This window comes from Lissotriton vulgaris, chromosome 11 (genome assembly GCF_964263255.1).
Source record: "Lissotriton vulgaris chromosome 11, aLisVul1.2, whole genome shotgun sequence".
Classification (NCBI taxonomy): domain Eukaryota; kingdom Metazoa; phylum Chordata; class Amphibia; order Caudata; family Salamandridae; genus Lissotriton; species Lissotriton vulgaris.
In genome coordinates this window covers 402,291,966-402,314,850 of record NC_141699.1, presented here as the reverse complement: position 1 = coordinate 402,314,850, position 22,885 = coordinate 402,291,966, and the positions used below count along the sequence as shown (strand labels likewise).

The following is a 22,885-nucleotide window of genomic DNA, read 5'->3' as shown; positions in this document are numbered from 1 at the left end:
CTTTTAAACATTATTTAATTGCTTTGTCATCTATTTGTGTGGTACTGGGCAGACTGGGACTTGGGTCTTGGTTGGAGGAAGAATGTGTATACATTGGCGTGGTGGTTCTGGGTCTTTTCAATGGGTTTATAGTGATAATTATTGGGTCTGCACAATTCGGCATCTAGGGTGAATATGAGTTCTAAGGGTTAAGGAAGTTGGAAATCTAAGGTGGCGGATATAATCCTAGATAGTGCTAAGGAAGACTCATGTACATTGGTTTTCCCTTGTAAGTTTGCCATTAAGATCGACTGGAGCATGGCAGGGCACTTACTAGTTGTGGCTGTTCCGCAGTGGCATTGATTATTGTCTGATGAAAACTCTGGTCTAACAGTAACTTTCCAATGGATAATGTCTCGGAAACTGATTTGGAAGTGCTCCATTATAAAGGTATTGCAAAATAAGAGTGTTGTATGGTAGGACAGATGACATCTAATTTGTATTTGTAGTCACTTCTTTATGATGCACAGTTTGACCAGGACCACTGGCCCTATATCAGTTGCAGCACATAAACAATGTACGTCAAGTATATCACAACAAATCAATGAATATTCCCCCAAAGAAAGAGCAGAAAGTAGGCGAAGCTACCCCTTTGAAGGGACATTTAAAAACACTTAAGCAGGAAAAAGTGGTCGTTCTTGGTCTTCTTGAAGTTTCATATATGGAATCTGGACTGTGTGTGTGCTAGCAATTGTAGGAGCCAAACTAAACGTCTTTTTGGAAGAATTGTTGTTGATGCAAGCAGCAGACAATTCGTTTGGTTTACCATGTCATTGTTTTATTTCTATTATTGCCTTCTGCTGTGATGTTTGGACATTGAGTCTGGCTGCTGACTTGAGAAAAGGTGGCTGGAATTCTTCATTTGCTTACATCCAGGAGAATCCCGTCTGGATAAGAGCTGTATCTACAGGAAGGTAGAGCTAGAAGAGGAAAAGCAAAGCATTAACAAATGCACAACCATATTGTGCTGTTGTGCCAGTATTTGCAATGCTGTTGTGTGTTTTATGCTGCAGTTTTATGCATTCCAATCATCTGCAATTTTATGATGAATCCAGATGGCAGTCATTGCCTTACCCTAGATTTCGACCAGTGCTGATTATATATACTTTAACTTTTCCTCGCATGTTACTTAAGTCCCGGGAGGAGGGTCTTCTTCTGTCAATTAAATGTGTCCCTCTTCAATGATTACATAAAGTTATGCAGCGGTACTTGAACTCGTTTTTGGGATGCACTGCTATCTGTTTCTCTGCACGTTGGAAAGCAGGAAATTCTTTTTCAAACTTTATACATTCTCAGAGAATGAGATTTCTTGTCACTTGAGCTTCCTGAGGAGCAATCGCTGCACTCAAACAATGCATGCATTTGAGGAGAGAAACATTTTGAGAAATCATACGAAGTACCACTGTCATCTCGGAAAGAGGAGTAGGTAATTTGTTTATTGCATTATTTGAATTCAATAAAAACAAATGGCACAGGATTATATGTATGCACAAGAAAATATTTACATTAGTTTGTATAGGTACAATGAATGATGTATATTAAAAGATTTTTATCTGGATTTACAGTCTCTGTTCATCCTGTGTAAATAGGAGGCAAAAGAGATCACTTGCCCAGCACACGATTAGTATTGCTTTCTGCCTGGGCCTAAGCTGTTGATTTAAATTGGGACATTGCCTGAATGGCAGTTGGGTTTGGAAGTTTCAAGTACTGAAATGTCTTCTTCTCTAACTGATCGCAGACCACATCTCTTTGGTAAGAATCCAAAGAATCCCTTTTTCCTCTTCTAATCTTCTGCTATCCTTCCGAATCCAAATAACTGACTAACCTATCCACCTCTTAAATTACTTTCATATTTCACTATACTAATTCTTCGCTAATTCTTTATGGATCCCGAAGTAGCGTGCTACCTGCTGAAAAAGCGCTTTGGCGCTTTGTCAGGGGATAGTAAGCGCTATATAAATGCAATTACAAGACTATTGCAGTCTTGTTCCAAGAGGAGGACTTGCTATTGCTTTTCTTGGGTATCTAAATTCATCTGAAATATGGATGATTCCATCTGAGCGCTCTTATATTTCTCAAATGCAATGTAAAAAGGCAACTTTGATAATCCGTTTCACTCATTCCAAATTGTGGCCATGGCTATATTATTCAATTAACTTTACATGTAGATACACGCTTCTGAAATTCTGTTGCCCAAAAAGACAATATTTTACCCACATAAACAATGTTCAGTATGGAATAGCATTCTTAGTTATACGTATTCTTTCAGTCATTTTATCTTATTTAATTTTTATTGCTAATTTGAAGTAAAAAAGCCATTTAACCGGGTAATGCCATAGCAGAAATTCTCATCCAAAAATGACTTAAAAGGGTCCCCTTGTATGCCACAATATGTACACAATATTAACTGTGTCCACAATTTTAATGTAGGTAGATTAACAGTATAACAAAATCAGCATAATTGATGGTACCATGTTATGTGTCCTATAGTTCTAAGCATGAACGTCTGCCAGCCTACTTAGGATCATGTGTAACTGTTTAAAAAGGGAGATTATTTTTATTTGTACCACTGCCTTACAAAGCACAGAACTAACTGATTGGTGAAGGAGTATGATGGGACGGAAAATGCCATATTGGAGGATTACTACTTATAAATGATATTTGTGGCATTTTGCATATTCCTGTTTTTTTGTCAAATCTATGACGTAGTCTAATTTAATAGCCAGGGTTTGTGAACAGAACAAATTTGCTTGAAAAGCATCACCTCTAGCTGACAACAACTACTTGAAGTATTCGGTGTAAACACAAATGCACCTTTAACCGCAAGTCCTGGTATTGGAACTTTATAGAAAAGTGGCTTTGGTCAACCTCACAAAATAAGGTAATTTGAAAGTTAAAGTTATAGTGTTGCAACTAAGGAGCTCACTGTGGCAGATCAATTTTCATATCATATTTTTACTACTTTGAGAAGGGTATCCATCATGAGAGAACCTTTTTAAACTATATTTACATCATCTATTGAGCTTGTATTCTTCGCTTTCAGATAAGCCCCAATATTGTCCCTTTTTTCCTCACCAGTAGAGCATTTAAGGTGTATAAAACAGAGGAACACAGCAAGTGCAGCCTTTCCTGTACTTCTAAGGACATTTTCCTTTTTTACATTTTCTGTGATTAAAAACTCTCCAAACACAGGTGTTACCACAGGAAAACAGGAAATGAACTTGCTGCTGTTTTTTTGTTTTACAAATCAAAATACAAATACATCCTAGATCATTTTAACATATTTTGGCAAAAAAGCTTACAGCTATGTTGAGACACAATAGGCACAGAAAATTATAAGCTCAATATATTCATAAATCAAAAGAAATGTAAAATATCTCAAGGCAACATCTGACAGGGATGCACTCCACATTGCCGGAAGTTTTGAACTAGGAATATTTATTTCAAACATAACGATGCCTAACACGTCTTCTTATAAAGCTTTTTTTATTTAATTATTTCTTTATTTAATTTTGTGTTCCTGAACATGCCTGGAAAAGACACAATGACCGTTTCCCTCCAAACCTCTCGTGTAAATCCCATATAAACATTTTAAGCAAATATTTTCCTGAATATCTTTAAAAAATCTTCTGTCTGGTTCAAATGCAGAGTGCTGTGGACTCACACATCCTAAAATCATATACCACAAGTCAAATCGACTATTACATGATTTTATTTGTCAGTCTTGGCTAGTTAAAATGGGAATTGCGAAAGAATGGCTTATAGTTCTTCACAGGTCCAGATTTCTACTTTCTGACTAGGCATCTTCCTTCTCATCTCCATGGGTGATGATGTAACAGAGTGACTTGTAATCAATATTTCCCGCCACATCAATCGGCGTCACTGCATACATCTGCTCCACCTATAAATGAAAAGATGATACATGAGCATGCTAGAGTATACTGCAGCTTTGGGTTTTTTTCAGTTTGTTTTGCGCTGAAAGAAGTGCTAAGAGTTGCACTGGAACATATTTTAATACCAGACTATGTGCCAGTTTATAAACATTCACTTACTGGGCATTGAGGCCCACCGCATTCCATGGATTACACTTCTTATCCAGATAGCTCTGCATCCATACGATGATAGAAGTGAATTTAGTTTAATGTGAGTAAAAGCACTACATCTGGAATTTCCACCAGTGGGCTTACCGCTAAGCATTTGCTTTCAGGTTTGGATAAGCTTACATGATATGCCCTATACCGGCCACAGCCCGCTACCACCACTCATACTCATTCAGACACCTGTCTGATGAGTAGGGGGGCACTGAATAGACAGTGACTAGAGGGTCCCAAATATGGTGGCCGAGGTTGTCTGCCACTGGTGTATTGGAGTCAAACTGATTGCAGCTCTGCCAATTGGGCCAATTATACCAGTTTTGCACATGGCTCTCAGGGTAATGAGGGCGAGCAGTCCAAAGTTTCTGTGGGAGGTAGTGTGGGTGGCAACAGCTGAGAACTCTACAATTAAAAAAAACCTGCTGCAATAATACGCTTTCCATCCCAGTGCTTATCTTAGTAAAAAAGAAAGTACTTTATTAGCATGGCAAAATGTAATGCAAAACAATGTAAAGGGGCTCACCTACAGAGTTAGGATTCAAATGATAACTCCTAGATAAGCTTTTACACCTTGTATGGCAACCTCTCCGTGTTCTAGGGGTCTTTCGAGTGTCTAGGGAACTTCTACACAAGGAGAGGTACAGCTTAAGCACAGGTGCAGTTCGTAAGGTCTCAAATCGTGTGGAGTATTTCATTGTCCAGTTCATACCCAAATTGGAATTGCTAAAGTAACAGTCAGTGCTCCCATTCCAGAACAAGGCCTATGGGTCTAACTCAATCTTTTGTGTGTGAGCCCCCATTACCTACTCATGTTGCTGCGGTCAATCAGCGCTGGCGGACTTTCTCCTGGCCGGCGTCTTCAGCAACAACTCCACTGAGAGCCAGGACATTCACACAGAATTAGGACCACATTAGGAGAGCTGCATGGCTGGCCTGCTCAGCAGTCCTTGGAGATGCTGGGAGACAGGAGACCCCCTCACAACACTGGTAGGATCCATCTTTGCTCCAAAGAACACCCAGCAGCCTCTGAGTGTCCCGCACCCAGGAAATACAGTTGGTGTTTCCTAAAAACTGTCCCGTCTGCAGCGCCAGGCACTCTTTTTTCCTCTCTGATCAGGCATAGTTCTGGGTGCTAGGCAGACCTTCAGCTTCTCCAGCAACGTGTGCAGATTTCAGGTGCTGGAAGACTTGCCATCGTGGAAACACTAGCTCTGGTCACACAGCACCTCTGCGATTACACTGGGGATCACTTCCTTTGTTGGTCAAGCAGATCAAGGAACTGGAACAAAGTTATATGAGGGTAGAATTTCGGCGGCAATCAATCCGCAGAAAGACATTTTTAAGGTCCTGACAGAGCTGAGGAAGAATAAAGAACAGACCCCCTCCTTTTCGCAGGAAGACTGTCAAAACTTTCAGTCCTTCTTCACCAATAAAATAACGGATCTTTTGACCGAAATCCAGCGTACTCCTAGATTAAGCTGTGCGAGAGACATTGTTCCCACTATCCCCGTAGTTACGCAGCCGTTAACTGCACTACCATTATTCACCAAGGAGACGCTGGGAGTAGTGATGGGACGAGTTAAGTCTGGCTCACCAGCAGACCCTTGTCCTCCAAGTAACTTTAAAGAAGCTTGGCCTGGGCTTGAGGATGATGTACTTTCTCAATAGCTCCTTGATAACAGGACAGGTTCCTGCCAACTTTAAGGGGGCCCGTTTGATCCCACTATTAAAGAAGCCGGGGGCTGACACTAAGGTCCTGAAAAATTTTAGGCCCATTTCACAACTGCCATTCTTAGCCAAAATAATTGAGCAACATGTTCTGCCAGTGCTCTCTTGTCATCTTGAAAACAACAATCTGCTAGAACCCAACCAGGCTGGGTTCAGAGCTCATCACAGCACGAAATTGGTCATGCTTTCCGTGCTGGATGACCTGAGACTCAGGGCAGATAAGAAAATCCTGTGTGCCCTGGTGCTGTTGGACCTCTCCGCGGCATTTGACACGGTCAATCATGGTTGAGGGACCTAGGTATCCAGGGCACTGCCCATGCCTGGCTGACATCCTTCCTTGCCGGCCGGGTTCAGAGAGTACAATTGGCGAACCTGGTCTCTGATCCAGCAGACCTTACATGTGGAGTCCCACAGGGCTCGGCTCTCTCACCCTTATTGTTTAACGCCTACCTGCAGCCCCTAATTTCGGCATTAAATCAGATGGATTGCCGGATTTACAATTATGCCGGCGACACCCGGATTATTATTCAAATTGACAACTCACCTACAGCACATCTGAGACTGCAAAATATTTTAAAATTTACTGTCAATTGGATGATGGCCAACGCGCTGAAAATAAATCCGGACAAGACTGAGGTGCTGGCGATTACGACGGCATCCAGTCTGTGGAACGACCTCCTCTGGCCCACTGAACTAGGCCCTTTCCCGGAACCAGCAGTGGCCGTGAAAAGTCTCGGTCTATACATAGATGCCAAACTCACTATGTCTACCCAGGTCTCAGCGGTTGTTGGCACTTGTGTGGGCTTACTGAGACAATTGCATAAATTATCCCCTCTTCTGACCTTGGACACGCTCAAACGGGCGGTGTCAGCTTTGATTCTGGCGCGGTTGGATTATGGACACTCCCTGTATGCCAGTCCTCCTCAACAACTGCTGGCTAGATTACAAACTGTTATGAACGACGTAGCCAGATTAATTTTTAATAAACCCAGAAGAACACATGCCACCCACTCCTTCGTGAGCTCCATTGGCTTCCAGTCAGGCAACGGGCTCAGTTCAAGGGCCTCTGCATTACGCATAAAGCCCTGTACGGGCAAGCCCCAAAATATATTAGGGAGCGTTTAGTTCCTTATGCTCCCAGTAGGACCCTACGATCGGCAGATGCCGCATTTCTGACTTGTCCCAGGTTCAAGCTATCTACTCTTGGAGGGAGAGCGTTTTCCAATACAATTCCCATAGTCTGGAACAACTTTCCAGCGAGTTTGCGCAAGGAAACGAGTTTATTACCATTCAGAAAAAAGCCGAAAACCGTTTTGTTTCAGGAAGCATGGGGTACGCTTTAGTGGCCCCCTTGTGCGTTCCAGGTGCATCCGCTGATAAGCGCTTAGAGACCCCTGGGTGATAAGGCGCTCTATAAATCCAAAATACAAATACAAATACAAATACAAACTGGAACAAAGCAGGTCGTTTAGATCCCACTTTTATACACATTTCCCGACTGAATGTGAATCCACTGTCAAATGTTTCAGACCTGGGCTGGTGTTCATTGAAATGTAATTTTGAGGCTGCTCCTCAGACACAGCCCTTGTACTAAGTGATGCTATCACAAGAGGAAGCAAAGAACCTGACTCCAAGCAGGAGTATCTAAAGCAAGGGCACAATGAAGTATGAGGTAGGTGCACCTCTTCAGGAGTCACAAAGCAGTAATCAGGGCAGACAAAGGAGAAGGGCATTTCTAGAAATGTCCTCACTTTAAAAAACAGAAACTGTCGTCCCATGCCTCACCTTTACCTGCAACCAAAAGGCACCGCTAGTAATCAGTTAATGACAGTTGTTTGACAAGAAAATCTTCACGGAATTTCTAAAGGCAACCTACTCTTCATCCTCCTTCACTTCAGTGAATGGATCTCCACCTTCTAGGGACAGGGATGCAGTTAATAACCTTGAACTGTTTGGTTCAGCTGCATCACCCTCCACCCCGTGCCATGCTAAACCAGAGGCCATCCAATTTGGATCCAACTTGTACCAGTACTCCAACTCATACCACAGACTCCTACTGCCATACATGTGCTACACACTCATTGCATGTGCATACACTCAACACACATGAAATGTCAGTGCCTAGTTCTACAGTTCAGTAGTTAGTTAGTTAGTAGACTCTCCTCACTCTGACACAAAGAAAAAGGTCTTGTCACACTACTGATTGACACAATCTCAGAATGCTGCTGCCACAGCTTTACATTATCCACCCAGGGCATGGACAGTAATGGTGCTTATATGAGGGCACACTGTATGCAACCCTCCAGGTCACAGAACAGGTTCTGGAACTCGCATTACCAGGGAAAGACCAAGGCATCCCACATAAGCAACATAAGTGTGATGTAAGGGCCTTCAAAAAGTCAGGATTCCAGTTAAACATGTACCCAAGACAGGATACTCACCTATTTACCAAGCAGGGGATATCCCTGTCCCAACATCTTATTGTAAATGATTCTAAAGTGCAAATGATATACATGACATAGCACACAATTATGTCTCATCTGCTGATTGCGAGATCAGGAACTCTACTCAACCTCCCACCAAGCAAAAGTGGAAAAACATTGGTACAAGAAGTAAGTGCAGACCAATTCTGATACTTTGAGCAATACTCTGGTATACCTCATCGGCACCCCTGTTAGTCTTGGTATAATCTAGGATTGTTCCCGCTGCGCCATGTATACACATGCTTAGGTTGGCAGCCCTCAGGCTGGGGCATCAGGGCTAGATAGGTTCCAGCAATGTCTTACATTTGGTTGGCCTTGGGTACCTGGGAACCCTACCGTCACCTGCCTTGTTTATCAGGTTTTTTCACACGTGTGATGTTCACAGTGTCTTTTGACCAGCATTCTACCTTCAGGTTTATAGTGGTCACTATTGGAACATTCCTTTTTGGCTGTCCCTGCAGACCAAGAACTTACAATTTCCACATTCACAATAGTCCAGTGATATTTTGAGGTCTTATTGTTGTTCACTTAATATTGTGCATTTTTATGTCTAGGATTTCATCATCCTCCATTTAGAGTGTCTGTATTTTTTATTCCTTCCTGTCCACGTTAATGCTATCTAATAAGGCCGCCTTTTGTTCTAATGTCACTTGTTATTTCCCTTCCAGGTGATGCATCAGCAATTCCTATTTACAGGACTCATCCTGAATTCCAATGTGTCTCAAATCATCTGTTTCAGACTAAAATTTCCAAAGGCTTTTCATTTCCTTTGTTTTTTCCTCTGAAGGAACACTAATTCTACAGGGTCTGTTTCTTCTTATGATTCTTCTTGTTTGGCAAGCTCAAGGAATCTAAAGTGGAGGAGAGAAGCATCAGTCCTGTTCTCTACAAGACCAGCCATGTGGCTTCATTGAGGCTCGACGAATATTATTTACTAGCATATTATTAGCAGCACAGTGGAACAGAAATGAACATTAGGTTCTGAAACAGAATTTAAATTTGGAGTTTTATCTCTTTATTTTCCTAGGTATGTATTCATTTGAGTGTAATGCATCAGATAGGCACTGCATCTACATTGGCACAAATGTTTGCATATTGTGCATGCAGTTTTTTTTTATATATCTGGCATATAATTTCTGAATAGGCACAAGAAAGATTTTCGGTTTTAAAGAAATTGTGCTCCAGGGTGCTGTGACATTTCCTGAAGTGTAATATTTCATTGGTGTACCTTCAGAACTACCTAACAAATGATATTCTTGTTTAAGCAGTACCTGACAGCCCGTGTTGTAGAGTGCACAGTTTAGCCTCATGTGTTCTAAAATGACCTTGGGTTGATAGCATGCCATGCTCGATCACATGGTGCGATGTGGATGCAGCGGCGCGCCCTCCACAATGGCGGAGGAGTGTTGCCCCACTGCTCAGCCATCAGCTGAAAAATAAAACAATATTGTTTTTTTTTTCTGGCTGCTGGCTGAGCCGGCGTGTGTGGGAATGGGCGGGGCCGGGCCATGGGAGGGGGGCCGAGTGATGAGCACAACTAACTGTGCATGTCTTTTTGGCCCGCCATCTTGGGCCGGCAAAACAGACATGCACAGTTAGGTTTCTCCAACCCAGCTGTATTGTACAGCCGGACTGGAGAATAAGCACAGACTCCCTGACCTGAGCGGAGCGCAAACCAGCGTCCTCAGGCCGGTCTCTGCGCTGCTCTCACAACATGACAGCAGCGCAGGGATTGCACAGGGAGTCTGCTGCTGTCCCAGTGTCTCCTGGGACCAGGAGGCAGAGGAGATCCGAGGTGTGAGGTGGCAGAAGCGGCATGAGGTAAAAAAAAACATTTTTTAATTCTCCCTACCCGCGCCTCAGCACTTTTAATATGCATCGGCCGCCACTGTGTGGGAGCTGATTTGAAGATTTTTGTCAGAGCTCCTTGTTTTATCCATCTAACCCACTGCTTAATATGCCGCCGGCCTAAAACTTCCGACAATGGAAGGTGGAGTGGTATTCAAGAGGGTACCATGTGGAAATTGGCAATGTATACAATTCACTTGGGTGGGTGAGGGGCATTTCTCGCCATGCACAGAAGAGGTCCCAAAACAATGTGTACCCCAAGGACCACCTCAAGGATTTGAGTTATACTTGGCTTTTCCCAAAGTCAGTTCTGTAGTCTTTGACACATGCTCACCTCTTCTTCTGAGAACTTGTCTGCTTGATTCATTAGGAGCAGTTTCAGCCTAGAAACAAAAGAGAAAAGACACAAGTGTTTAGAACTGTCTATAGGTGAAAGAAGTGATCTCAAACTCTACTACACCTGCACTTGGCATCTAGACAAAGTTTTTATTCATATGTCAAACATGCAACAGATACCACCCCATACCTAATGACTGGTCAGAGGGACCAGCCGGACATGTTATTGTATCTTCCCCAGACTCAACTAACTTTTCGGATGTGTTAGTTTTTAGGTCTCGCGACCTATCGATGTGCGCTAGCGCATCGAGCGGAGCGAGAATTCAAGTGGCGAAAACATCGTGAAACCAAAGGGCTTTCAGCCCCGCGGTTTTCATGCAGTTCCCGTGTACATGCACGCGCATCGCATGCAAGCCCAGCCTCTCGCATTCCCAGGCTCTCCCGCCCCCATCCGGCATCAGGCTTCTCCTCCCCTAGCAGCACTCCTCCCACGCTAGTCCCGCCCCCCCTGCCCCCCACCAGGCTCTCCCGCCCCCATCCGGCTTCCCTCCGGCCATTTGGCAGCATTGCGAGGCCAGCTGACATCTCCCTAATCCGCCTGCCGCCTGCCACACTTCTCCTCCCCTTGCTTGCATTCCCGCCCCCCCCCTCACCCCCCTCCACACCAGGCTCTAGACTTTCGCATCTTGCCGCGTCATCTTCGGTCATAGGGTTGCATCGGTAAATGGTTGGAGGTAGATGTATCTGTTGTATATGGGTCACAGTTTTCTATTTTATGTAAGGTAGCTGGTTATTAATGCTTTTGTTACAGCGAGCCATATTTTAGCTGTAGGCCACTAGTTACACGTAGGTGAGTGAGGTATGTACCCATTGTTACATATACATGTAAACTACAAAAGATAATTGTTATTCATGAATTGCAATTGTAAATAAATGTTTGGGTCGGTACTGAATAATTCTCATGGCTCACTCTACCCTTCGTGACTCCGCACCTTTCTACCACCTTCCACTAACCCCATTTTTGGATTCCACATGAACATGGTTTCGTCAGCAGTGCGTATTCCTATTCCTCCAAACTATGTACACAAAACTTTTTTAAAAACATCGCCACTGCCGCTTTAGAAGCGGCTGTTGAGTGTTTTGTCAAATGCATCACAATTGAGTCGGTCAGAAACGGTATTCCGTGAACATCGTATAACCAGTAAAGGGAAGGCGAGGATGTATACAAAAATATCGATTAAGTGAAAAGTTAGAACTCACAAAGCCCCTATCGACTCTCGCTGTAAACAGGGTAGTAACTTACATGTCTAACAAATGATCGACAACGCCGCCATTCATTTCAAGGTCCACAGGCACAGGCAGCAGCTAATGCTGAAAGGACCGTCACCGAATTTCTATTTGTTTCTAAAAAAATTAAGTTTTACTCTTCGCTTTTTTCCCCACACCCAATATAATATTCTATTGTGTTTTCTTGTAAGTACGTGCGCAGAACACCGGTGCTAGTGCAGTTTGATTTGACAATTAACTCCTCCTACAAGTAGGAGCTCTAACATATACACACAGAGGGTGTGCCCGAGAGGCGAGTTGTACTTTTTATCTCACAGAATAAGATCATCTCCGGGAAGTGAGACACTTGCATTGACTCGTGACGCAGATAAGTATAATGGTCAAAACAAAACAGCAGTGCGTTTGAAAGAAAAAGTGGGCTAGAGTAACCGAACCATTTCCTGTCTGTAAGAGCCATATCGGTATTTTACAGTGTGGCGGACAAAATATTCAGAGATTCGTGAACCGCAAATCTAACAGCATACAGGCCTTCCTGGCTTCCATGAACTGACAAACTTCCAGCCCCAAACCAAGCCTCCCGCCACTGGCAGTATCCTCCTTGTGCAGCCCTGGGCAGTGAAGGGTTAATGCTTATCTCCGGGACGCTGGCACAGCTCATCCACAGCAGTGACTCATCTGCCCATCACCGGCAAACCCCTCCAGGCCCACACTCCCCCACCCTCGGGCCATTCCGATTTCCAGAGTAGGTAGGCAGGGACACGGCCACATACGATTTCAGGACACCTGCACCTGCCCGCACACCTACCAACCAGATAGAGGCCGGTATCTATGCATCAACCACACCAACCACCTCCTCACGCAGGATGCACCCCCACCCAGAACTCCACATGAAAGCCACACACACTTCAAAGGCTCCACACCCCGCCCCCCCGTCTGCACTTCGCACTTTCCGACTTCCCCTCCCACCTCCCACGGCTCTTCCCATTCACGCGAACGTTACCATTTGCTCCCGAGCCGCATTTCTCCTCCCCCCCCCTAATCTTAGCAATGCCAAGAGCTTGTTTTCCCCAAGGTCTCTGACTCCATTTCAGCTTGTTCTCGTGCTCGCCAAGGATGTTTCACCGTGATCAGTTTGTGCCTTTGATTTCTCCAAAGAGAGATCCGAGTCCAAGGGCTCCCTGGTAGTATTCTGAAGCAGGCAGTGATGTCTTTCGTATAATCCTGCAGCAGCAGCTGAATGACCCCTTAGTCGGCGGTGCCTGAAGATCTGCCAGTGTGGGGAAGTCAACTGTCCTTTGCTGTGCTGAAGAAGCTGACTCAGGGCCGCCTCTCTTTTCAGGGTCTTTCTAGAGCTTTATTCTTCGCAGACGTGTATTTGTTGTTGTCTCATCATCTGTGCAGCACCCACCACAAGTGAATTAAATTATTAGCATCTTACATGGTTGTTTTTGACACCAAGACTCAATCAGCCAGTGTTTTCGAAACACCAGCAGACCTGGCGCTCATTCATCGTAGCACTGCATTTCAAATAAAACCTATGCAGGGAATATATGTTTATATGCCAGAATTAGGAGGGAACTTCACTCTGCCTTATGTAAATATAATACCACCGAACTTCCAACTTGCCACTCACCCACGCAACGCCACTCACCCACGCAACGCCACTCACACACGCAACGCCACTCACACACGCAACGCCACTCACCCACGCAACGCCACTCACCGACGCAACGCCACTCACACACGCAACGCCACTCACACACGCAATGCCACTCACACATGCTACGCCACTGACACATGCAACGCCACTCACACATGCAACGCCACTCACTCAAAGCAACGCAACTCACTCACACAACGCCACTCACACACGCAACGCCACTCATCCACGCAACACAACTCACACATGCAACGCCACTCACACACGCAACACAAATCACACACGGAACAACACTCACACAGGCAACGCCACTCACACACGCAACGCCAATCACACAGGCAACACCACTCACACACGCAACGCCAATCACACACGCAACGCCAATCACACACGCAACGCCACTCACACACGCTACACCACTCACGTTGCCAATAGGTCTCGCAGTAGGAAAGTTGGAGCCATTACCATTGCAAATAACAATGCCTTTTATTTTTTTTTCATTTTAAAAACATAAAGGGCTTTGTCATTTACAAAACCAATAGCTCCAACTTTCCTACTGCGAGACCTATTGGCAACGCCAGTGCTTGTTCCTTTAGGCCACCCATCTTTGAGTGAAGGAGAAATTAACAAAAGCAAGTAAGGAGGAAAGACGCAAGATGACTGAAGACGAGAATGAGCTATAAAAAGGAAGGCAAAAGAAATGTAACACAGAGGTTATGGATAGACCAAGCAGAAAAGAAAACAGTCCTGTCTTGGCAAAAAAAGGTGTTCATTGTGTATTCACCTACCCTGGCACCAACCCATCACAGGCTTTCTGTGCATCTTAATACAAATCATGTTTCATGTATTTACTAAAAGTATCTCCCTAGCTAACAACATTTTGCACCAGCGTTTGCATCCAGGCTAGTACATCTGGGGCTGACGGACTCAGCCTTAAGCTGGCTGGGTTCTTTTCTTGAGAGACGAGAGCAGGTAGTTTGGATGAAGCATTATGCATCTGGAGCAAAAAGATTGAAGGGGGGTGGCGCACAGATCCTCTCTGAGTCAGACTTTCTTCAACATTTATATGACTCCCTTGGCATATGTGGTTGAATCCTTTGACATCAGGGTCACATCATACAGGGTGATACACAGCTCCTTGCTCACTTAAGATGGGAAAGGAGCATTTGCACTTTAAACGAAGGTGTTGCGTCAATGGCTCAGAGCAATAAATTGCAGTGCAACCCAGACAAAACCGAGATCTTATTGTTTGGGTTGAATCCCCTCCCCAGATGGGTAGGAGCAAGGTCCAACAGCGTCCCCCCTGTACCTCCTTCAACAGCGGTGGCCAGAAATCTGGGTTTTATGGTTGACTCTCAACTATATTTCAGTGCTCAGGTGTCAGCAGTTGTGAAATCTCTCAACTTCCTTGCTCATGAAACCACAAGTCACTGTACGTGGGGCACTGAATCTCTCTAGTTTGGAATATGCCAATGTTCTGTACTTGGGTCTTCCTGAACATTTTCTTCAGCGATTACAGGTAGTACAGAACATGGCGGTACACGCATGCGTCAGTTTTTCAGCTACGGGAGAAATTGCATTGGTTGCCGGTTCGGCAACGCATCATGTACAAGGCTCTGACACTGACACATCAAGCCCTCCACAACAAAGGGCCCGCCTATGTAAATGAGAGGATCAAGGAATACAGACCAGGGAGGTCCCTGTGCTCCAGTAATGCTGGTCTAATTTCAGTCCTCCACTTTAAAAAATAGCACAAAGGGGGCTCCTCTTTTACAGTGAAGGCTGCCAGCATGTGGAATCAGATGCCTAGGCATCTGAGATCCATCACTGAGAAAACTAAATTCACGAAAGAGTTGAAAACATTTCAATTCAAACTTTAGGGATTGTAGGACTCCCGCTGTTCCTTTCTTCTTTTTAGGTTTCGCCTGGCGTTCACTGCGCAGCAGTGTCGCGCAGGCGAAAATTTTTGATCTCCAGTATGGGGCTTTAACCCGCCTCTCTCTTCCATTGGCTAGCTCCATAAATGGAGGCTAGCCATTGGAAGAGAGATGTGGCAATCATTCTCGGAGCAGATTCGTGGGCGTTCCTGTCTTTCTTTTAAGCCCCGCCCCTTTTTACCGTCATGAAGTTGTGGGCGGTTACTTTTTTTTTTTTTACACCAATGTTTTACTTCATTGTTAACCTCGTCCCTGTCCCGCGTGGTTGTATCCTGACCACCTTCCCGCTGTCCGTCCCTCTTCCCGCTGTCCTTGTCTTTGTTCCCGCCCCCCCCCTCGCAGATCACTACAGTCGCCGCTTGGGCAAGAGGTGTCTTTGTTCTCGCTCCCCCCTCGCGGATCACCACAGTCGCCCCTTCGGGGCCCTGCATACAAAGAATCCGCATACAATTCAGTAAATGTTTATCCCATCCACCTCCAACTGTTTCGATTAAATGTCCTGTACTTGGTTAAAGTATAGGTGCTTTTTGGAGATTTAATTTACAGCGCGAACATGACCCGAGGGTAGAAGAGCGCTTTACATAAGCACCAGTTGCGTTACAGACAGACACGCTCCTTTTAGTAAGGTGCGGGGAAATTACGTGATTTGCCCAGAATCACAAGACGTTAAGCGCCTCTGTCGGACTCGAACCTGGTTTCCCCTCGCTCTAGCCGTTAGGCCACATGTGATCGATCCAAATGGTTCCCAATACCAGTGCTTTCTTTGTAAAATAATAAGTGCTCGCACCCAAAACTCTGCTCGCACATCCGTTGTCGGTGTTATAAAATGTGCCAGTGACGAATAGCAAAGCTGCGAAGTCCGGAATCCACCTCTGCATTTTTTCCGTTGCCAGACACTCCCAGCCCGTTACCTCACTCTTGCAGGTTGATGCAAGCTGTCTCATTTGGCGACTGTTTTTCTGTTTTGCTTTTCCTGTTTATTTCTCCTTTGTATACTGTTCGCTCTGTTACTCCAGGGAAATATCTGAATACTCCAGGGAAATATCTGACACAGAGAAATAAGTGCCGGTCCCCAAAATTAAGCACTGCCCATTTTTAAAGCCTAATATGGATTTTAATTCTTCGATACGTAAGTAGAGCATTGAACAGGTTTACACTAAGCTTGGTATGAAGTTAGAAATTTGCTATGAACAGATCTTTTTTTGTTTGCTGATAATCCGCTCTATAGTTTTTGAGACGATTACAGGAAAAGGTGTCAGTTGGGATTCAAAGAGTAAATCTTGGGTGTGGGTATTTGTACCTCTTAATTCCGGAAACAGCCATCTTTTAGTAAAGCACACGCGAACGCGTTGATTTGTTTTCCACTACATAAGCGAACATTTGATGTTTTTGAAATTCGATGCATTTCTATATACTTTAAACACACTTAAAAGTAACTTATTAGTAAGGGGAAACATTTACTCCATAGTTACATTGTTGATAAAACAATACATTTTTATATCAATAAGTAAAAACTCAATAAATTACTCAATCAAGAAAAACATAGATTCTGAATCGGTTGCTGTTGTATTACAGATGTTGGTCACTAGCTGATTAATGTCTTATTTTCAAGATGGCCGCCTACAAAACATTTTTCACCCGTAGCGCTGCGTTGCGCGTTGGACCTTAGTCCTTTCTCTGCCTCGATAGTCTGGCAGGGGTGCTGCTGCTGGTAAGATGGCGGCGGTGTCAGAGAGCAATCAATCAATCAATCAAAGACATTTATAGAGCGCACTACTTACCCGTAGGGTCTCAAGGCGCTGGGGGGAGGGGGGGGTGCCGCTACTGCTCGAACAGCCAGGTCTTCAGCTTCTTCCTGAAGGAGAGGTGGTCTTGGGTCAGGCGCAGGTCGGGAGGGAGGGAGTTCCAGGTCTTGGAGGCCAGGTAGGAGAAGGACCTTCCTCCTGTAGTCGCTCTTCGGATGCGGGGGACGGCGGCGAGGGCGTGGTTGGCTGATCGGAGGTGGCGTTTGGGAGCAGAGTACTGGGGTACACCGTACACCGCTGGAGCTCATTCTCCTCCAGATATCTTCCCGAGTAAGTGACCTAAGTATAGGCTCTGGTGCGTCATGGAAGGCTGAATGCAAAAGAATAAACTTCTGGGGTTGAATGGGGAATTTGTGAGCAGATATTGGATTGTGCAGAGGCTTGGTTGGAAACTGTGCAGGAACTAGTTAGTGCTGGGGGTGTTGAAGCATTGCAGCCTGGAGTTGAAATGTGTTGGCCAGTGTTCTGCTCGACGACCGGACCAGAACTTTGTAGATCCAAAGTACGGAGGTCCAGACAGAGGAGTTGTGGAGACCACAGGGTTGGAGGAGCTTGAGAACATGAAAGGAAGATTGGCAGATCTCTTAAATACTAATGTCTTGAGGGGTGCTCTGGAGATCTCTCGCATCCAAGTTCCTGGAAAGGAACATTGCAAAACCATGTTTTATAGGACACAGGAACCTGAAATGGGTTTGTTTGAACATGGACATTGTTTACATCCTGTGTTTGTTGTTTCCCACAGAGGAATGAAGAGCATTACCATGTTGAAACGCCTTATACTGCAAAACAGCAGTGTAGATAGCGTGAATGTATAATGCTTTGAATTGAATTTTATTGGTGTGATGGAGTAGTCTCAGTGTGTGTGCGTGTGTGGGGGGCTCTGTGTGTGTGTGGGGGTCTCTGTGTGTGTGGGGCTCTGTGTGTGTGTGTGGGGGGGCTCTGTGTGTGTGGGGGGCTCTGTGTGTGTGTGGGGGGCTATTTGTGTGTGTGGAGGGGCTCTGTGTGTGTGTGGGGGCTCTGTGTGTGTGGGGGGGCTCTGTGTGTGTGTGCGCTGTGTGTGTGTGGGGGGGGGGCACTGTGTGTGTGTGTGTGTGGCTCTGTGTGTGTGTGTGGCTCTGTGTGGGAGGGCTCTGTGTGTGAGTCTGTGTGTGTGAGTCTCTGTGTGTGTGTGAGTGCAAATGCAATAGGTCTCGCATTTGCGAGAGATTAAGCTATTGACATTGTAAATGACAATGCCATTTATTTATCTGTTTTCAAAACCAACACATAAATAAAAATGTTGTCATTTACAATGCCAATAGCTCTAACTTTGGCAAAAGCTAAATCGTTGCATTGTAAATGCTTGTTTCGTCTCTAATTGCCTAAGAGCTAGGACACGCTTGGAGTAGCCGCATGCTATCTAAGAACCTCTCATCCATTCATTCATTTACTACTTGATAACAGTGGCAGAAATGTTAGCGCCAATCAACTTTCAGGCATAAAAGGATGTTTTGCTGACTATTGATGCAGACACAGCACGTGATGTATTACATACTTAGTGTGAAATACATGCTAATTCATGGAAAGCGGGTGTGATTGAGTGGGTGCAAACTAAAGGCCAAACCCATATTTACATAAGACACCCAAACTAGCATCCGCGCACATGGTGCATGGTAGAAAATTAGTGCCAAATAAAACCAGGACCAAACAAGAACCAAAAGTGGTGGTAAATTAAATTGTGTTATTCTTCTACTATTAATGCATGTGATATTTCACGCAGTATACCTTTGACTGGTCGAATGCTCATAATTTGTACTCCTGAGTCTCAAAGGTGAGCTCACAGTTAGTAGTAAGTTTACTACTTTCTCAGAATTCACAAACTATGTATGAAGTTTTAATACTCCTATCGCCCTAAACTTATTTGTGCGGAGTTCTCCTTACGCGGAGACTCCACAGACGGGCTGAGAACTCTACACACATGAGTATAGGGAGTGCGCAGTTGTAAAATTCCACACGTAGTTTGTGAATTGGATGTTGTAATACCCTTTGTATCACTGCAAAACATGCTACACAGTGCAGTTTGTAATTCAGTCCCTCAGTATTTAATCTGGAAAAGAATAAGTGCCGGGTCCAGAATTTTTTCCTCAAAAGCCAACCTCCGGTGCTGCTGAATGTCAGGATTTCCAAATACCAAGGCTGCCAAGCCTTAATTTCACCTAATACCGGTTTAATGCACAGCTGTAAACTCCCTGACCCTTTATATCACCCTTGCTGGTTCTTTTTACATCCCCGATTTCTCCCTTTGCTATTGTCTAACAAGTCTAAGAATAAAAATGAGTGTTGTTGGGCCCCGCCTGCAACCACAGTCTCTAATTAAGCTCTGTGTACTATAACGTAAGCCTAGAATAAAACCATGACCCAATAATAATGCTCAATATTGCTATCCATAAAAGGAACTGCAACACTACTCTATGTTTATTGTTTTTGATTTTAAGCTGTATATTTTGGGTAACAAGCAGCATTGAGATTTTTCAAGCAGCATTGCATTGTAGGAAGATTAGTACATCTGAACCATATTGGCTAATACTCATAAACTCACTGACCGCAATTATAATCAAGTTCACACTACTTATATACCAATATGCTAGTCCTTTGTTTTGTAGCTTAACGCTGGATGTTCTTTTGGCCTCTTGGTCTGGGGGGTGCCCGTGATAATGACATCCTATGGGAGGGATGTCTAGGGAGGCCTCCACATGGCCTTGTGACATAATCATGATTTGACATAACCAGTCCAATTAGTGCTTGCACTTAGGGGGAAGAACATACATGTGAAGATGTGTCTTAGGATTCACAGATGGAAGAAGTATCTATTTAGATATGTATATTTGTGGTAATTTAAAGCACAAACAAAGCTAAAAGGCATAGGAGCACAGTACAGGCTCAAAGACAAGCATGAATTCAAAGTGTGATAAGAGTGGTAGCTGGTTTGTGGGCTGTCAATGCATTGTAATGTTCTTTAAAGAGGTGCGCTTTCTACTCTTTCCTAAATTGGATCAGCTTTGGAGTGGTCCTGATGGAGATGGTATATCAGATTCTGATTGGATGGATGGATCTGCTGTTTTCGTTTTTCTTTTTCACACTTCTTAGTCTGTAGTCTGATGGTGACTTGCCTGTAGGTCTGCTGGGGAGGGAGAAGTTGCTGGCCGTAATGGACTTGTAATGATGCCGCTGGTTTTGAAGACGGTGAGGGCTGGTAAGGGGAGCAAATGTAATTCTAACAGGATGGGGGGATGTGATCATATATCTTGAGGCCCAGGACGAAACTGCCACAGCATTTTGGATGCCCTTAAGAGGTGCCATGGTGGGGTCAGGGAGTCCTTGGAGCAAGGCGTTACCACTAGAAGTAGGATTTCATAAGAAATTAATTTAGAGTACTGGAGAATGGCTTGGAGCCAGGTGAACTTTGGTATAATTAAATCTGTCAGGGTGGGGGCAGTGGAATGACTGCTGGGAGCTAGGTGGGAGCAACAACTGCTTCTGCCACACCACACAGCCCCTCTGGACAGACCACCACTGCCTGCACTTCTCTTTCAACACTGCCACTGCTTTCAAACCCACTCCTCACCCTCCGCAAAGGAACTGGAGCAAAGTCACAAAGGAGAACCACAACTCCACCCTCAACAGCGACTCCCCCCACCCTCCCCTGCCCCACCTCGACCGACACCAACTCTGCAGCTAAGGAACTACACCACTGGATCACCAACTGCAACACTGACAGACAACACCCCTTGAAGGCCACCTGGTTCACCACCGACCTCCAAGAAACCAGACGCTCCTGCAGATATCCCGAAAAACGATGGAGGAACAGCAAAACCACAGAAAACCCAACTACCATGACAGACTACCACCAATGCAAAAGTTCCACAAAGAAGACCTTCCTCCTAAACAAAATCCTCGCCAACTCCAGCAACTTAAAGGAACTATTAAACATCATCCAGCAATTCACTAAGCCCCACAGCGAAGCCACAGACGTCACTCCCTACCAAGACCTCTGCAACAAGCTCGGCTCCTACTTCCACCTGAAAATCAAAGCCCTCTACAACAACGTCAGCGAGCAGACTCCAGAAACCACCCTCCCCTCCAATGATGATTGCCAGCCAACCATCACTGCCTGGACCCCGGTCACCACTGAAGATACCACCGCGACCATGAAGAGCACCCACTCGGGAGCCCCCATAAACCCCTGCCCTCTACACATCTTCCACAGAGCCGCTGCCGCATTAGCACCCCAGCTACGACGCACCATCAATGCCACCTTCGAATCCGGAACCTCCACAGACGACTGGAAACATGCAGAAGTCAAGCCCCTCTTCAAGAAGCCCTCTGCAGACCCGACGTACCTGAAGAACTACCAACCCATCTCACTCCTTCCCTTTGCAGCCAAAGTCACTGAGAAGATAGTCAACGCCCAGCTGACAAACTTCATTGAAGCAAACTCCATCTTTGACCCCCTCCTGATCTGGATTCTGCAGCGACCACAGCACTGAGACTGCCCTCCTCACTGCCACAGACAACATCTGCACACTCCACGACCAAGGCCACACCGCAGCCCTCAACTTACTCAACCTCTCCACAGCCTTTGACACCATCTTCCCCAGCACCCTTTCAGCCAGACTCCATGACGCAGGAATACAGGGAACCACCCTCGGCTGGCTCCGCTCCTTCCTCGCCGGCAGAACCCATAGGGTCAGACTCCTGCCCTTCCTCTCCAAACCCACAGAGATCAACTGCAGAGTAACACAAGGATCATCGCTCAGTCCCACGCACTTCAAAATCTACATGGCCCCCTCACTGCCATCATCAGATAGCATGGACTCCGCATAGTATCCTACGCCGACAACACCCAGCTCATCCTCTCCTTTGCAAAGGACCCCAAAGCCCCCAGACTCACTTCGAGGCAGGAATGAAAGTTGTTGCAGCGTGGATGAGCAGCAGCTGTCTGAAGCTCAACTCGGATAAGACAGAAGTCCTAGTCCTCGGATCCTCCCCCTCGGCGTGGGAAAACTCCTGGTGGCCCCCCGCCCTTGGCACCTCCCCATCCCCGCTGACAATGCCCGGAACCTCGGTATCATACTCGACTCCTCCCTCACCATGACCTGACAGATCAAAACTGTCGCCTCCACCTGCTTTAACACCCTCCGCAAGACCTTCAGGTGGATCCCCCTGAAGCCAGAAAGACCGTCACCCACACACTCATAACAGGCAGACTGGACTACGGAAACGCCCTCTACGTTGGAATCAACAAATCCTTGCAACACAAACTCCAGACCATCCAGAACACCACGGGCAGACTCATCCTCGGCATCCCACGACATGAGCACATCACCCAACAATTGCAAGACCTCCACTGGCTCCCCGTCGAGAAGAGAGTAACCTTCAAGTTACTCACCCACGCCTACAAATCCCTCCACAACACCGGACCAAAATACCTCAACGAAAGAGTCTCTTTCCACATACCCAAAAGGAACCTCCGCTCCGCTGACCTCGCCCTGGAAGAAACCCCTTGCAACCTCAGAACGGGCGGAAGAGCCTTCTCCTACATCGCAGCCAAATCCTGGAACGAGTTTCCAGTCAACATTAGACGATCCCCTACTCTGCACACCTTCAGGAAGAGCCTCAAGACCTGGCT

General features: G+C 45.4%; 1 protein-coding gene across 1 annotated transcript in view; it reads right to left on the bottom strand.

The window, feature by feature from the left end:
• Positions 1-1,449: 1,449 nt before the first annotated feature.
• Positions 1,450-22,885, bottom strand: part of MYL7 (myosin light chain 7) — a 69,860-nt gene continuing 48,424 nt past the window's right edge. The window contains exons 6-7 of the mRNA XM_086943440.1: positions 10,527-10,575; positions 1,450-3,940 (exon numbers count right to left, since the gene is read on the bottom strand). Of these exons, the coding sequence (XP_086799566.1) occupies positions 3,836-3,940; positions 10,527-10,575 (154 nt within the window). The 3' untranslated portion in view covers positions 1,450-3,835. The remainder of the gene's footprint in view (positions 3,941-10,526; positions 10,576-22,885) is intronic.